Here is an 18,371-nt window from a genome sequence, read left to right as displayed (position 1 = left end):
ACAAAGAAGCTTTTAACGGCTAATTATACTAAGCATAGCATCTAATTATCCTGCATCGGCTAACTATATATTGTTACAGGTTAATTATCAGTTCACCGACTGCTCAGTGCAAGCAACAATAAACTTTTCGTCACGTTTCGACAACTTTTCTGCAAAAAATATAAAAAAAAATCCTGTGTGAATATATATATCTTTTTATCTGATAGAAGTAGTCCCACAAAGTGTCATTTGGAAGTTATTTTTAGCCCCCTTTTTTCCCATCATAAGAACAGGAGTTGGGTGTCCGGTCATGGAAGAAATACGCAAGGCAGGATAAAGGTTTTTTGTTGCTTGCTCTTTAAGAAAAAAAAGCACTCTAATCAAAGTACTATTTTGTGTAGCTAGCTCCATAGCTAGCTAGAAAGTAATTAATTTCATGACTATTAAAAGGGGTATGTCAGCACCAGTCAAAAGGAGATCCAAGTAAGTACCAAAACACCTTTCTCACTTAGCTATTTATAAAATAATTCTTACCTGATAAAATACACAAATTTAAAAAATAGTGCTTAGCTCCCCATCAATAAAGCTACTACGACCAAATCAAAGAGAATAGCAAGGGGCGACCAACAAAATGTAAGCACTTTTAGTCATGGCTGCAAACGTAATGTTCTGGCCTCACGAAGAGTACACTCTCTGTTCAGATTGGTCATTTAATTGACAGAGATTAAAATAAAGCATCTTCATCGGCTTTCGAAAAAATGGAATTTTCCGGGCGTTTAGCCTAGACAAAAACTAAGCAGCGTCCGGGCTCTGTGCTGTCTCTCTCTATCTATCTATCTTCCATCAGGCGATTTTAAAGATTCCGCCCCGCATAGCGGCGACGGAAATCAATAAAAATTTCAAATATATTATGCAATGGAACCATGGACAAAATGCCTTCAAATAAACCATTAATTTTAACAGCTACATTGCCAGTACCATCATAACATTGACCTCGACCATTCTGTATGTCAAGAGAAAGTTCATTCAAGGTTCTTAAATGACCTTTGAAAGGGACAAACCTGAGACCCCTTAACTACAACGAATAAACCTTTTCCTTTTGCAAGTTACAATGATGCTTTATGAAACGAAGTACTATTGAAATTTGTTCCTTGGTAGATGTGCCACAAGCTTCGTCACAAATTATTGAGAAAATTTAGCTTGTTTAACTGCAGATATTATTTTGTCTGTTATATAATCACCACAATATGAAATAATTTCATTCTGAGTTTGTGGTGATAAGTAAGTTGCATTTTTTGAACAGGCTCTTTAATGATTACCCGAAGCGATATCCCCCCTGTTACTCTTTAATTTAAAAAGTTAAGAAAATTGCCAATAGAATTGAAGTAGCCCCCAAATTTAGGAACATCTTTTGAGTTGTCTCTGTGTTCTCTTAACCCTATTAGCGAGCTTAAGAAATAACGATGGCGGTATTCTTAGACGGCATTCCGAATTAGTTTACTTTTCTACGCATGCGCTATCAGGGGTAGTCCATCATAATCACCGTTCATTAGAAGTTGAAGACTTTATTTTTCTTATTTGCCGTCCATGCTAAAACTCCAAAATGGCTGCTGAATCCAAGGAATCGTAAGTTAATCCTTTTGTGCATTATTGAGTAGGAAAATAGTGATAAGTATAGCAATAAGAATGAATAACCAATACAGTTGGATCGGTTGTTTATATTTTCTTCTTGTATTAGACTTTAAGAATAATTTATATACTGCAAGCAGCAAGTAAAATCTAGGTATATTTTTGAAAATTTGTCTTTCTTTATACAGTAGCTTATTTGGAAGTTTTTATATATTTAGTAGCCCAATGGTATGGAATGATGAGAAAAGATGTGTGCTATGTAGGGAGATGCTGGTTGTAGAGCCATACCAATTCAAGGAGAAAACAAGAGAACGAGGACAAGCATGGACTAAAATTAGTGATAACATTAACGTTATACCTGGATTCAGTACTAACATTCGCCAAATTCGCCAAATTTAATCCTCGCCAAGATTTATCCACTTAAGGTAAATCAAGGTAGGGAAAAATTCAAGCTTGTTTTTAAGAAAAATATTCTTCAAGGCTAGGAGGATCTATATTGGAAAACAATAAGTGTTATGTTTATACAGACATGCACGAGCATTATGTAATAAACCACAAACTACATACATCTTGTTAACAGCACTAAGACCTAGCTTCAAATTATTCTTGAAGTTAACAAAAGCAAAGTAGTCTATTATGTCTCCAAAAATCCACTCCACTGAAATTCGAACTTTACTCATAGATTTGTTAAATTCCTTTTGATCGTTGGTTACATTAGCCCCTTTAAATGGACCTAATTGAGATTTGATAGGATATGCTGGATCGCCATATATACAAAGATTTTGACCATTAGAAGTATGAGAATGATTTACTAAATCCTGTAATAGACCTGATTCATTTAAAAGAGCACAGTCGTGTCTCCTTCCCTCCATAGAACGATATAGATTTGCAATAAGCCCGTTTGGCGCTACCACACTTTGAAATTTTATTGCATGCACTCGTTTGTGTCCATTATATACCATTCTCTGGTTTTCTGGAGGACGACATATCGGTCGCACTGTGCCATATACAAAACCCAAGCAAAAAGTCAATAGCAGCTTTGGTAAACTGCATCAGCATATTCAGCTAGTCTATTGGGAGCTAACCAATTTTGATTGAAATCACGAAGTTTGTGAGCAAAATTATTATAAATCCAGTCTAAATTATAATTACTGATCAAGCTTAATTCAGGAACTGAGCGACCAAAACGTGGTATTATGTCTCCATATCTACAAGGATAGGCTAATCTCTTCAAAATATGCATAGTGCTTCGATATTGCTTACTTTTGTTCCATTTTAGCACACAACATCAATTGGAATTGAAGTGCCCGCGGCTTTTTCTTTTTTCAATATCTTTTTTTGTACTCATTGTTAGACCTTGAAATTTTGTGACTTTTCCTAACTTTTATTGGACTTTCTGATTCTAAAAACATTTTTGGGATTTTTTTTGTACATCTCCGGGGGTAGGCCATTTGTGAACAGGGGATAAAATACTTAAAGTAAATATTTTTTGTTCTCCTTCTATGCTAAATCTTTAGTCAAAAATTATTCAGTTAATAAACATTTGAAAGTAATCACACGTGTAAGATAAAATGAGGAACAGATGTGTAATTTACAGACCAGAATATATAATTTACGGATCCAAATTGATATTTTACTCTCTGTCTTTGATGACGTCGGTACACAGGTGGTAATGACGTCATAACACTCAAATTAAAAGTCAATCTTATTCCTATTGTGATTAATTCTTCATTTTGGAAAATATACTTACTTTTGAATAAAAAGAAGAAATTTGTGTTTTGAATTGGAAAAAAAACAGTTTTTATTGTGATCAAATTTCATTTTCTTCTAACATATATCTAACAATTAGACTTTTTTTCATAATTATAATATTTTGTATATATTTTACATACTTGTCTACTTTCAAAACACAGCATACTCTAAACTACGACATTTTTCATTAACACCTAAAAATTAGCTACTCTTTGTCTTTGATGACGTCACAACAGGTGGCAATGACCTCATTACACCCAAATTATTCCTATTGTGTTGAATTATAAGTGTGCCAAGTCTTATAGCAAAATGATTTGTAGTTCATGAGTAATTTAAAAATGTGGCCGCGGGCACTTTATGCTCACATTAAATTTTCCAATACCGTCAATATAACCTTGAGGGAAATAATCTAATGAAGGTTCTGCAAAAAAAACTTTTTCTGGTTTAATAGGTTTCGATTTAGAATTTATTTTGACGAAAAAGTTTTTAAAGTTAAAGGTTTGCTTTTCACAAATCTCGTTATTAGTGCTAGAAGTACCACATTGATTAACAACGTTTGGGCTAATGAATAGGAACAATTTGGAGATGTAACCTAGCCTGGAAATATTGAGCAGAAGTCTTTACGTAGCTTTACTCAATTTTAAAAAAACTAAAGGGACAAAATGATTGGGTTTAATGCCCAGAATGTTTGCAAAATAAAACAGATACAGGCTGTAAATTGACGTTAAAGTTAAAGTATTTTTTCTTAGCCTTATATGAAGCGAATTTTTAACCTGCGAAAGTTATTGGCCAATAAATGGAAGACACATGACCTTACATACGCATAATTTTCGCATGTAATCTGTGAAATAGGCTACCTTATCGGGGGAAAGAAGTTAGGAAAAGTGACTAAATTTTTTGCAAGTGACTTAATTTTTTCCCGATCAAAACTTTCCCCGATTATTCTTTCCCCGACTAGTACTTTTACCCAATTTTTAATACCCGACTAAGAATTTACCCCGACTTTTTTTTTTGATCCTAAACTTTTTTTCTTATTGTTAACACCTTAATAAATTGCAAGGATGATTACAAAAAAGGATCGGGGACATAAAAAACATAATGGAAACAAAAAGAAACAACATTTTGTGTTTAAACAAACATGAAACAATCATACAACTATAACAGCAGTAGTTCGGTTAAGTCAAACAACGAATGGAGCAAGGTATAGGTTGTTAAATCTATAATGAACTTTTTTAGCTTTAATGTGGGCGCTATGTCCCTCGTGTGCCGAGGCATGTGTTATCACATGCAGAACATCTACGATGGGGATCTACTATGGAGATCACTACTTATACTTTACCTTGACAGAATATTTCATGTTAGAAACTCAAACAATAAACATAATATCAATTCAGGCAATTTTCTTTCGTTTATGAGCGAAGCAAAACCCATGCAATTTTTTATCATAAAAAATAGACGATTGAAAAAGTATTCTAATTACTGTCCGGGTGCGTATTCGTCCATCTTAGCATTTTTAAAATGCAGTAAAATTCTTGTGTGCAAAGTAAAAAAGCAATGATGATTCTGTTGTGCAGAAAACAGAAAAAACTATAATAGCGAAAAGACAAATAAATTAACTTGCGAAACTTATTTTAAAAAGTATCCTTTTAATAAATATAATTGCTTGTGGTGCAAAAGTTTCCATGAATGGGTTACAAGTTTCTGAAAGTATGCGTTAGCATTACTTTGGTTTTGCAAAATGTGTTTTTAACTAATTGTAAAAAAATATACCTTAACTATGAATTTATGTTCGCATTGATTAATAATCGCGGTGTCTGATTAAAACTTCGCGAGCGCAAAGTGTTAATTTTTTCTTCAAAAAACTGAACACAACATCCATGTCATTTACCGGGTGTACTAAAGTCCTAAATATCCCAGCTCCCCTTCTTTATACCAGCCAACGTAAGGCATAAGCAAATCAGACGAAGTAAATCAGCTCGTCGTATATATATATTTAATTTGAAATCTATTACATGCTTTATGTATAAGAATATCAAAATTCCAGACCAGGCTGGTCATTATTCTTATTTGTTGTATAAACAATAGACCAATTGTTTTTAGCTAAAAATCCCAGCCTGATATTCTCATAAAGCATTTTTTTACAAAAGGAAAAGCATGTAGGCGTACACTATTCTCACTTTACTTAAAGTTTTCTTTCCCAACCGTTTTCCTCGTTTTATCTTTATTTGGCAACCCTTAACAATCGTCCGGATAACCACCGCCGCCCCTTCGTTTATTTTAGTTATAATGTACCATGCTTTTATCAGAAGCGGTTCGATTTTCTGGTATTCCAGATTAAAAAATAGGCCTATTGTTTAAAAAAATAAAAATAAATGAAAAACAATAGAGAAATAAAATAATGATCAGGCCCGGTTTGAATTTTGATTTTCTTATAAAAAGTGTGTGTACCGTTAACTATCACATTTTTGAAATCGTTTCGTCAAAAAATTATTTTTTTATAAATATCGCTGGTCGCCCTATTTAGCTCCTTGAAAGGTGCACAAACTTAGTGACTACATCTAGATGTCCTAAGTTCTTTTTGTGTCCAAAAATTTTCTTTTAGCAACTGATCAGAGTCATTTAAGAGGCTTTGAAACCTAGAATTGTTTGTGGTCACAGACCAAGTAGCTAGCATAAAAACTTTGGTATACCTACATGTAAATTAAACAACAGAATTGGGTGTCTCTATTGTGAATGTATTTTAGTTGCACCTTTTTAATAGCGAGTTTATGCAGCTTCTGCATCTTGTTTTTATTACTAAAGTTAGTAAACTAATTCAAAAACTACTTTTTGCCCGCTTAGGTTTCCTGTGCGGGGCAATGTAGTGTCGGGTTTGGACGTTCCACAGCTGGGATTATTCTGCTCAGATTGCGAACGCGGCCTGTTTCAAAACAGGACGGCCGGATTATGTACACATGACCTGATTATGTTTTTTTTGCCCTGATTATGTCGTGGTGACCGGATTATGAACGCTGATATAATGGCTGGCGCTTTGATTGGCATTTTCTTTGAACTTGAATAATTAAACATTGTTATTAAACTTGCGAATCCCCAAATTTAGCTTCCACGAAATTCCTTTTCATTTGAGAACAACAATAACTTTGCCACCAGGGCAATTTACTTGTCAGAAGTGATGACGAATGACATAAAAGCCGTTCGGCCCCGATTATGTTCGTTCTATAAGTGAGGAATAATATTTTTAACTGTCGTACATAAGTGTCAAATAATATAAAAAGTGTCGTACATAAGCCGGCCTGTCGTGATTATGTTCGTTTTATAAGTGCCAACCTGAGTGAAGTGTTATGCTTTATCTCCCCAATATAAGTCGCATCACAAGAACATACGTCTTTGTATATAACATTGTTTGGGTGCGTAACACGATCTTTAATGCGAAATAACGATTGCAGCTTGGTGGTTCCAAAATATACAACATTATCTTCCGAACTGCTTTTTCACGCAAAACGGTAACTTAAACATCATCTTAGGCTAGGTTAGGAAAGAACACGTCAGTAATAACAAAAGATCAGAACCATCGAGTTGCATGCTCAGACTGCGATTTGCCTCAAAAACTATGCAGCCGCTAAGCAATGAGACAGGCTGAAAAAAAATTGGGAAGTTAAGCAACTTTAAATCTGAATAACAAGCAACGCTAAATTAAAATAGATAGTATTTTAAATCGTAGCAGGTATTACGCTAGGTCTTGTAACTTTAAGGCTAAAATCAAATTTTTTAATTTTGTTTCCCTATTAGAAAAATCAGAGTAAAATAAGCCGGCAAGAATTTCAACTTAAATTGTGAACAGAAAGTAACCAACCATTGTATCTTCTTATTTTTGGGACATTTTAAATTTTATTGCACTAATAAAGGTTAACCAATAATCGGTAAAAGATTTACTCGATCGAAAATTTAGTCGATGAAAATGGTTTGTTGGTAAAAAACATCGGTGAAAATGGCTTGTTGGTAAAAGACATCGGTAAAAACTTTGATTAGTACAAAGTATTAGTCCCAGAGCTAATACTCAGTCACTTATAAGCTATCAGCCCTTTTTTAACGATAAAGTATTGAGCAGAAGATGCAATACAGCATCAGCCTGCCATTGTAGACTCTTCTTCATGGTCAAAAATTCTATTGTAGAAGGCACTTTAGTTGTGCCCAAAAAATCATCCTGGTAAAAAACCCTAAGAGGTGATAAGGAAGAGCTTGATTTCTCTTGTCTTTCATCATAAAATAGGCGCCAACGTGTCTTATATTTGTTTGAAATCTTCGCAGATTGTCCAAGACAATTGTATACGTTCCCGCGCTAAATACTTAATATGATTGACTCCAAGGATGGAAATCAACCTATACCGATCCACCCCAGGAATTTGCTACTTTTGTGGAAGAGAGTGACATTTTCAATACAGCTGCCCTGTCAATAAAAAGATTTTTCAAAAAGTGATCTAAATTGTGAATTTATTAATAAGGATGTGAACAAAGTATCTTAGTTGTGGTGGGTAGAATAAAGAAACATTCTCTAGTGGAGAGCGTCTATAATTTGATGTTGTTAGAAAGGCTTGGCTTGATGCCCCATGGTCTAGTAAAAATTTACTAACTCTTGATATTTCTCGAGGCAAACTACCGACAGTTTCATCGTCGTTGCTGCAAACACATACCAGATACATTGCCAAACTTACGTACACTGAAAAACCTCTGAAACCTAAGGATTCCAGTAGCCTTTATAAAAATACAGCTAAAAAACTCGCCATTTTATGTCGTTACTTAGTAGTATACACCAATTCTACATACCGGCTACCACTTTTATCTGGAGAACTGGGTTGAACCTCCAAGGTTGAACAAACCGCTCTGGTAGTCACCCTTTGTTGTTACTAAAGTGACAAAAGTTGTTTGACTTTGTAGTTTTATAGAGATGGGTCCTGCCAATTGTGCCAGAATTCCCCATTGTAAATTAATTTTTTTGGACATTTTTTGACAATGTATTTTGACTGTTTTTGTCGCGAAAATTAACCGAGAGTTATTTTTGCCAGCTTCAAAAAATAGACAAAAATGTCGAAACGCGAAATTTAATCCCTGCGGAAAGTTATCACAATAACGATTCTCCAGATTGTCAGTAACAAGAAAGCTGGTGTTCTTTCTGTATAACGGTAAATTATTGTAAGAAATTTAAAGGCTTTTGACGCCTTCTTATATCTTTCAAAAATACTGCTTATGCTAGACAAGAGTAATTACACCCTAGTCCCCGGTTTTTTTTGCCTTTTTAATATGAGAGATGACGGCAAATCATATCAAAAAGGCGAAAAATCTTGGGGACAAGGGTAGAGTAATTACTTTGAGAAGAAGGCTGTGTTTGTTATGTTCAAGTATTTCAAGGTGTAAGAAAAGAAAAATATTAAGGAACCGACGTGTGCTCTATAACATAGAATTAATTTTACCTAGGTGATAATTTTCTTGTAATCAGGTAATATACTTTTATCGGTTATTTTTTAAAGAAACTTATTTTAAAGCGAGCAAATACGTCTTTTGTTGCTAGAAGGTTTAAAGCAAACAAATTTTGTGTTAAGTTTTATTTTTTGTTCGACAGCTGCTACAAAAAAATCTTTGTTGTTTGTTTCCACGTGTCCGTGAAATGCTGTGCAGCCATATTAATTTTTCTCCGTCGTAGGAGCTATCAAGTAACTTCACTGTTTTTCTCTCGTGTAAACGAAACTTTAGCTTTGTATGAAAGTACAATTGTTTAATTTCATCTTTTATCGTTTTTGCAGATTTCTATAAACTACAGACTGTATCCTTTATTATGTTTCTTTACATTTGCAAATATATGTATCCTGTTTTTTAGAAAAAAATTGAAAAATAATACTCCCTTACAGCCCTTCCTATTTTTCCTTTCTATACTAAAAATACCACCATGAGGAAAACGTCGTGCTACGCACAGGCGAAATAGCATATGCGATATATTTTATTCACTTTGTTTTGACGGACGAATTCCTCTTGAATTTTAAGGACGAGCGTACCTGTGGTTTGTGCAACGGCTTAAGCCTAAACTACAATCCTTGCCATAGATGCTATAAAAAACTGTTGCTGAGCCTCTCACCCCCCCCTGCATCAAAGGTTTCTTGACCAGTCGTACAAGAAAACAACTTTTCCATCTCGAAGACATCATCTCAGTTTCCACCTCGTACGACATACATCCAAGTTGCTGCTTTTTTTTCCTCTTGTGGTACATAGTAATCCTTCGTTTGATCTCGACAAGCCATGGTCTTGGTGCCTGATAAGCATCATTGAAGGGATTTGTCTTTTGTCCACAGCTGATTCCTTGGAAGTAAAATTAAATACCGTCTCGCCAAAACTTTTGTGTCAAAAACTCTATTAGTTTTTTTTTGCACATTGAAGTCTCTTCTTTTTGTATTAGCTAAGCACTGCAGAGTTCTTTTTTCTGGGTTGCAGGTATTAAAATTATTTTTTAATTAGATAGCAATTTAAGGTCCTTGTGCTCCCATGTTGCATACTGGCTTCGTTTTTAAGTTATTTTTTTTACAGTGAAAGGAGTATTTATGTGTGGTAATTGTTTAATCGTTGGTCGGGCATCGTCATTTTCGACGGTCTTCCCTTGTTTGTTTTTCCTTTTATCAACAGGCACCTAAACATAAATTTCTTTCCTTGTGTGTGTTGCATATTGAGGGAAAAGATTCGAAATTTTCTGACAGCATGAAATGTTTCCTTATTGATGGAGAAATCACAAATACAGCGACATCTCGTCTGATATTTTAGCGGTTTTGTTTTGTTTATTAGCCATCTATGAGAACATATATGTTTATATACAGAGCGAGAAAAGAGATAGAGAATTATACGTTACTAAAAGAAACGTTTTGCGCAGTGAAGGTTAATTCCGCATAATCTTTCGAAGTATATATAGATACATTCCGCGACGAAACCTTTTTGTTTTGCAAATGTAACACGCCGCGCTAAAGTTTTTTCCACTACGCATACGTTTCCTATTGTTTTTATATAACATTGAGTATACATACTCAAATGCCAGTTTTAAGTACACAAACAAACAAATGAAATTTTATGGGGAAAGTTCATTTCGTGCTAAAAAATTGTCCAGTAATTAGAGTGCTTGTTTAATTGACAGTCCACTTTTTAGAAAGTTTCGTGTGAGATTTTAACCGTAGTTTTGCCGATGCAAAGGAATTTGTTTGTTAATTGGAGGTTTCCGCTAAATGGAGTGCCATGTTTATTGGAGAGTTAACTATATTCAACACTCTTAAAAAACGGTTGGTCTTTTCTTCCCTCAGACAATCCTTGCCATAAATTAGTGCTAAAGGGTATTAATAACTGCAATTAATCTATTATTCCTAGAATGAAGTTTAGGAGGGAATTTAACAAAAATAACAAATAAATCGATATCACAAACCCTTTTTTCTGTTTTTTTACTCAACATCAATGTCTGAGTCAAGGATTGTCAAGTTCCTCTAGAATTTCTAGTTGCTCCTTGAGTTTAGCTGCCTTGCTTGCATGGTTGGCCGGCCTTGATGCATTGGATTTTAACATTATCCGTTGGTGTTTACAGGAATGAAATGCTAGTTGTCATGTCCCAATCGAGCTGTCTAGAATACTATTTTTACTTCTTTAAAGCCCACGAAGATACACGAGCAAAAGCAAAAGTTGCAGGACAAAGAAAGCAAGGAATAGGACTCGTTTTCCTGTGTCTGTACATTCTTACTCCCGGTACTAGTAAGAAAGAACGTCAATTTAATTCTTTGAATTAAAAGTTAAAAATTTAATTTTTTGAATTAAGAGTTAAAAAGTACTATTTTATTGGATTCAATGATTTTGTAATTTATCGTATTGTAGGCAATATAGCTCTTTCACTTGAATTCAAATTATATCTTCATACTCCTATCCCTAACTTAATATACTGTTTCAAATATAAGACGGGTCAGCTATTAATTTATCCCAATTTTGAAAGGGGTCTACAATTAGATTAGAAGAGTGCTAGTATTTGAGGGCGTCTTTTATCTCTTCAACAGACCTCTTTGGGGAGGCTACAATTAGATAAATGCTTGCTAATCCATGCATCGAGAAAGACCAGGTTGATATTACGCTATCATTCATTTTTCTTCCTCGGCTAAATCCCCCACAACTTTTCACATCTCTCATCGAAACATGTTTAATTATCAGGTCAGACTATAAACCAGCCCAATATCGATCACTCCTTCTGATTGTATGGTAGCCCTTCATATTGAAGCATTGGTAAAGTCAGGGGTGCTTTTGTGGTAGACCGTTCATAGTTTACAAATGTTGTGTGCTCTTCTTTGTTGTGTTTCTCATTCATTATGAGAAATCATTATTAAGAAGAAATATATATATTATTACACATGGAACACAAATATAGACACGCACTTTTTGCATGATTAGCTCGTCCTGAGGCTGCAAATAGGTTCAGCATATTTCTCACTGTCATCAAATCGAAAGGCCAAACACCAGCCGGTTCCGCAAATATAAAATCCATCACTTGACTCACACGATACGTTTATTTATTATTTTGCTAAGTTGTAAACTATTGATGAACATGAGCAACAAGATCATGACAACCTCTTACACGTATTTCTACTTCTTCTACTTTTTTCTCTTGTTTTTGATAATATATAACACTTGTCTTTAAAGCTTAACTCAGTAACTTCAGTAAAACCACAAAACAAACAACTCTTTTGCCAATCAAATTTCACCCTCAATACCTTATTTTTCTTTGCTGTCGATGATAATGGACGCTTCCTACGCAAAGCGTTGACAATTTAACTTTGACTAGTCGTTAGCCCGTGGAAAAATCCACGGGTTCGCCCGTCCCTTTTATACCGCATTGCGTGCTTCTCGCTATTGCGCAGCTAAGCTACCATTTTGCGTGACAGACAGACAGACAAACAGACGAATACGGGCATTATAATATAGATGTTGTCTTCCTTCAATCTATGATCTATTATACCCCTTGTTCTTTTTTTTTTAGATAGCTTATGCCTTCTTGCAAGGCGTTTTCTTGAGAAGATTCAGATCCCTTAATTACAAACGTTTAATTAAAAAATAAATTGATATAAGAGATTCCTTGCTAATGTGATGTTATGATTGTCGATTTATGCCAGAGAAACGAATCATAAAAAAGTTTTCTCATTAGTGTGAAGACAAACTGGGAACTATAGACCTCTCTTCCATAATTCAATCTTTCACCTTCAATCACAAGATGCTTTCATTTGTTCAAATTGTAATGATTCGCCTTTCTAGTTCAATAATCCATATCATCAAAAGAAAATCCATGCAACTGAACCAAAATATGATTTCCTTTTTTTATCTTGAGAAAAAAACTATCGAATTTTAGCAATGGAAAATCAGCAAACAAAATTGAAAGCACTAACCACTAATCTATTCTCAATAAAACTGTGCCTTTAAGGCTTACCACATATCACCCATAACGTTTCGATTTAACTGATTTAGGATTGAGGCATACTTTTATCTTTATCTATATAAAATTCTAATGATAAAAAATATGTAATTATAACAATTTATTCCAGATCTATTTCGACTAGACTAACTTCATCTGTAGAAGCCGTCATGATTTTTTAGAGTTCTATTTTTTTGTTTATTTGTTTATTTTTTTGATGTTGTACTTCCCTTACTCCTGTTATGGCTGTGTCTTTTTTTCAAATAAAAAACATTGAATTGAAACGCTGTTTTCATTAAACTGTCAAAACTTAAAATTGATTTGTATCCTATGTGGTGCTCCATCTTAAAAAATATTTGAATTTATTTTATCTTGACGTTTGAACTCGTGTTTTGAACGTTGAAAGTGTGATGAAAGACTTTGTTGCATTAGAAAGTAAGAGTTACCAAAGAAATGGCGGCAAATTCACGAAAAGCTGACTTAACATTTATTTTTGAAAAGAGACAGCTGCGGACACTAAATTTGAAACGGAGGAGAACGAGTTAATTCAATTATATCTATCTTTAAAAGAACATGAAGAAATCTATGTTTATACTTCATTCGTCTTTCTCTGTAAACACACATTGTGATGCCGTAAAACAAATTCGAAAATAAAAAGAGAAGAAATGGAAGCATGTGGAACAAAAATGGCTAAATTATTCATATCCGTGTTTCGGTGGAAATGTGCTCGATTATTTTGTCTCGCGTTAACTCTGGCTCTTATTGTTCTTGGTGTAAATTTTACAGACTGGTATGGCGAAAAAAATAATTATGTTAAAGAGCGCGAAAATGTTGATATATCTATACGTACTAAAGTGTAAGAATATTTTGTTGTTGTAGAGCTAGACATTACTTAAAAGTTATAAATAAGTTAATCTTTTTGCTCAGTCCTTTTTCGACGTTGATTGCCGACGTCAATTTGGCGTAAAATTTGTTCAAATGAGAAACTGGTTTATAAAAAACGTAGCACTAAGGTATTGGCAATTGTAATTCTCACTGTAAATTTTGTGTACTTGTTTTGCACCAATTAAAGTAAACCATGTTGAAAAATCAAATGAACACCTTCAGAATCGAAACCCTTGCCAAAAATACGTAGACCTGTATTTTCTAGCATGAAAGCTTAAAAAAAAACTCGCCAAAGATCGGCTACTGTGTTTAGGACTATCAGGGTACGTTAAAAAAATTGTTTCTTTCAACTACCCGCCGATGTTTATTTAAAAGTATTTTGTGTTCTAAATGGTTCAACAGCTCAACGACAGTTGTTGTGTGTACGTAGTAAGTAACCGAAAAATATATATCAATAAGAATAAAATCGGTTGTAATATTTAACAAAGAAGGAATTCCGGAGATTTAGCAAAAAGATCCGGGACAATGGAGAGAAATTATCGTGTCTGACTAATGTACATATTGAAGAAAAGTCAAGTTCGGGAGGGTCGAATTACAAAAGAATGTTTTCAAGTAAATCGAACTTGTCGGTTTACTACACGTTTGCAAGGATCGTAGCTAATTTTACTTAGGCATAAACAATTTTAGTCTCTACAGTAACAATTCAAACTTTTAATTATGCAACACAGCTATTCACAAGCAAACTTTAAATAAAATCAAACCTTGAATCGATCAACAATCTAAAAAAAATAATGATATGACCCTGACCGTGTCAATACGAATCGCGTTATCTCGTTTCGTGTGCTAATTTAAAAATAGTATCTTATCCTGTCATGTATTTTTTATAGATATTTTAACAAGCACGAATATTAAGCTTATGTTGTTATGTTATAGTTGTCATTTTCTTACGCAACATTTTTGCATTTTTTTTAATGTCGATAAGAAAAAGTTAAACAAACAATGTCTGAAAGCAAAAACACTTAACCAGTAAAGCGTGTCAACTTTCAAAATAATTCTAGCTGTGAACAGTACGAGAAAGCCAAATTAGCGTTTATAACCGTGTTTACTTTATTTTAAGCATAGATGTTTTATGGAAAATCGTACGATGTGAAGTGAAGGAAAAACAACAACGAATTGTTGTCAGAAGTTTATTCATTCTAGGGAACGATAATACCATCCGCCCCCTCTTGGAATGTTTTTTAGAGTTCACATGATTCTTTTATAAGAAACATCCTTTTTCAGTTCAACCTGACAGTGTATTTTAAACTGGAACACCTTTTTATACTTCTCGCCAAGAACCTACAATCTACACATAGTTTTTTTTATAACTAACAAGTTAGCTCTTGAAAGCATTCCTGTTTTTTATTAAAACACGTGCGGTTGCAATTTTAAGAGTTTAATTTCACCCGGTGGACCTTTTTTATCCTATGGCAATGTATGGGAATCTTGTTGTTTTATGGAAAAAAAATTCATGAAAGATACGCTTTAATGAAAAAAAAAATCATGATAGATACGCCTTTGGGTGGCCACTAAACCTTATCAAACTAATCGTTGATTACAAGAGTTAAAAACAAAATAATTTTTAATTAAGCAAGCTTTATATTTGGGGTGGATTTTACCGGTCTTTAATAAAAGTTAAGCACATTCCTCGGTGCCCAGTTTTTTTACTAGTTTATATATTCAATTGCGCGAATTACACTACTCCCTGTTACTTCCGAAATTAAGTGTTCCGAAAAATCAATCGCGAAAATGCAATACAGTTATCTCCCAGTAACTCAAACTTTTAAGAGACCGAGCAAAATAGTTTGACTTAACGAATGTTCGAGTTAAAGCGGTTTATTCAAGAGGTGGGTTAACAGTTACCGGGAAAGGTGAAATCTCCATGAAAAAGGTATGCAAGTCCCTTGCAAATTAATTTTTCTCGACAGACAACTTTATCTGTCTATATTACAATAGTTGATAAAAACTAAAAAAAAAACAAAATTTGATATTCATCTAGTCTTTGATTTTCTTTCTCGAGTTGTTTGCTCCTAGGAACAATGAAATCATAAAATAATATAAAAAACAGTTTCAAATTTTTATTTTAGCTCTCAATATTCGAGTTTCGAACATATGAAAACAGAAGACGAACGCAAATATTTTCAACAATTTACTTCGGAAAATCGATGGCACAAAAAATTAATTGCAAAAAATCAGAATGTGAACGCACATGAGAAAATTGGTTTACCAAGAGAACACACGCTAACGAGCGAAGTTGAGAATACATACGAGACAACATTAACTGATCCTGAAGAAAGGAACTTCAAAACTACTCCATTCAAACCAGACATCACTTTAAAGAGTAGCAAATATGATCACATGGTATCTTCTACTGCGTCACAAAATTCAAATAAAAACAAGGGAATTAGAGAGGATCGGACTTCAAAAGTGCTTCAACACATCGTTGAAAAAGGCAAAAATATAATGACACAAATGACGAAAGAAGGATCGCCGATGACAAGAGTCGAAGATTTAATCACTGAACAGTCTAATATAAAATTCCTTCCTGACGATCTCGTTGACAAAATACTGAACAACAGAAGAATTGAACAAAAGAAATGTAAACCGATCAAAAATGTGATTTTTCTAAAAACTCACAAAACAGGTTCGAGTACCATAATAAACATCATGCAACGAATTTCACATCGCAAAAATTTAAGCATTGCACTGCCAGGGGTAAATCATTTCTTAGGATGGCCCAAACCTTTCCTTGAGAACTACATATTCGAACACGAAACAAACAAAACCTATAACATCATATGCAATCATGCTAGATTTAATAAGCAGCGAATGCTAAAAGTCATGAGTAGCAAAAACACAAAAATTGTCACCATTATACGGGATCCATTGTATCAGTTTGAATCGTCTGCCGTATATTTGAATTTTAACAGTTTGCTTAAACTGAATCGTTCGAAAAATGTTCTTGATGCGTTCTTTGCACAACCAGAAGAGGCTATATACAATCGAACCTTGCACAGAAATTCGCACAACGTGTTTCTACTAAAGAACCCGATCGCATTTGATTTAGGCTTTCGCACTTGGATCCAAACTGAGGAGCATGTTCAGCATGTTTTAAATTCAGTGAAAAAAGATTTTAATTTAGTGATGATATCGGATTACATGGAAGAATCGTTAATTTTACTGAAGAATGAATTATGTTGGGATATGAAGGACGTACTGTACTTCACAATGAATAAACGACCAGATAATCGCCGCCAGAAAATTCAGAATATTGCAGAGAAGAGGATGAAATTAAAAAGATATAACAAATTGGATTACAGCATTTTTGAGTATTACAACAAAACATTTTGGGAGCAGGTTAAAGCAGGCGGAGAAACATTTCAAAACGACGTCAAAATTCTCAAAGCAATAAATAAAATGCTGGCTGACACTTGTTTACATCAAGGACGCCATTTTGATAAATCTCAGTGGTGGTTTCCCATACTAGGATATAAATTAAAAGTTGAAGCAAAAAAATCACCGTACTTTCAGTTATGCGAAGATATGACCAGGTCTGAAATAGATTTTACAAATATGCTTAAGTTGAAATCGACTAAACGTCACTGGACTATACCAACACGTGTCATAAAAACCCGCATGCGCAAATATAAAACAAAGTAAAACTAAATGGACTACCGTTATGCTTCGAATAAACGCCCGGGGCGTTTATCAATTTTTTTGACATTTTTGGGGGCGTCTATTCGAGGGGGCGCTTAAGAGAAGGGGGCGTTTATTAAATTTTTTACACTTAGTCTCTTTTGAAGTTTTTAAGGATACCTATAATATATATCTTCACAACAGAGAGTAAAAGATATTCACATGTTTTAGTGAATGAACTTCAAATCGAAAAACTAAATTTCCAACCTTAAACCTGAGATTTAGGAAAAAAGTAAGTAAGTATACTTTTGCTATCGCCTCGAATAAACGCCCCTTATGAGGGAAGGGCGTCTATTCGAGGGAAGCGTCTATTCGAGGGGGGCGTTTATTTAAAGAATGACTGAAAAGGAGGGGCGTCTATTCGAGGGGGGCGTTTAATAGAAGGGGGCGTTTATTCGAAGCATTACGGTAGGCTATGTTTTTAAATATTTATTGGTTAGGTAGTTTATATATTAATTTATGTTTATAATTACTTGGTATTTAATATTACGTAAAAAAAATAAGTTTAAATATATTTTGAAAATTTCTACTAAGTTGCAGAAGATGTCATTTCATCATGATGTCGCGAATCGTGTTCCCAAAAATAGCGATTTTCAAGGAAGATATTTTCGCGATTTTTGAATAAAAACCAGATTTCACTTAAGTCATTTTTCTGATTTAAGGCAAATACAATAATTTTGCTAGAGTTAACTGAGACTGCCCCATAATTATTAATTATTCAAGATTTCCCACCCATGAAATTATTCTAACTCAAAGTTTTACATCAATACGAACAACGTTACCCTCATGGTGGTAAAATAAAAATAAAAAAATGAAACATGCGAAAGGTTTTTAAACGTACGTGTTCATCAATTTGAACACGGAAGAATAAAAAATTGACTTTAACTTATTAGAAAACCGAAGTTAAAAAAAAAGATTAAAA

At 33.9% G+C, this 18,371-nt stretch overlaps 1 protein-coding gene across 1 annotated transcript; it reads left to right on the top strand.

The window, feature by feature from the left end:
- The first annotated feature begins 13,025 nt into the window (after positions 1-13,025).
- Positions 13,026-18,275, top strand: LOC130648311 (galactose-3-O-sulfotransferase 2-like). The gene is made up of 2 exons (XM_057454349.1): positions 13,026-13,685; positions 15,841-18,275. The coding sequence occupies exons 1-2, from the start codon at positions 13,495-13,497 to the stop codon at positions 17,411-17,413; spliced, it is 1,764 nt and encodes a 587-aa protein (XP_057310332.1). The 5' UTR covers positions 13,026-13,494; the 3' UTR covers positions 17,414-18,275.
- The last annotated feature ends 96 nt before the right edge of the window (positions 18,276-18,371 follow it).

Source organism: Hydractinia symbiolongicarpus, chromosome 6 (assembly GCF_029227915.1).
Source record: "Hydractinia symbiolongicarpus strain clone_291-10 chromosome 6, HSymV2.1, whole genome shotgun sequence".
Lineage (NCBI taxonomy): Eukaryota > Metazoa > Cnidaria > Hydrozoa > Anthoathecata > Hydractiniidae > Hydractinia > Hydractinia symbiolongicarpus.
This window is presented reverse-complemented; position numbering and strand designations above follow the sequence as displayed.

Coding starts and splice junctions, on each gene's coding strand:
- LOC130648311 (XM_057454349.1), top strand. CDS start 13,495: ATGGAAGCATGTGGAACAAAAATGGCTAAATTATTCATATCCGTGTTT. Junction 13,686..15,840: donor ATATCTATACGTACTAAAGT/GTAAGAATATTT, acceptor TTTTTATTTTAG/CTCTCAATATTCGAGTTTCG.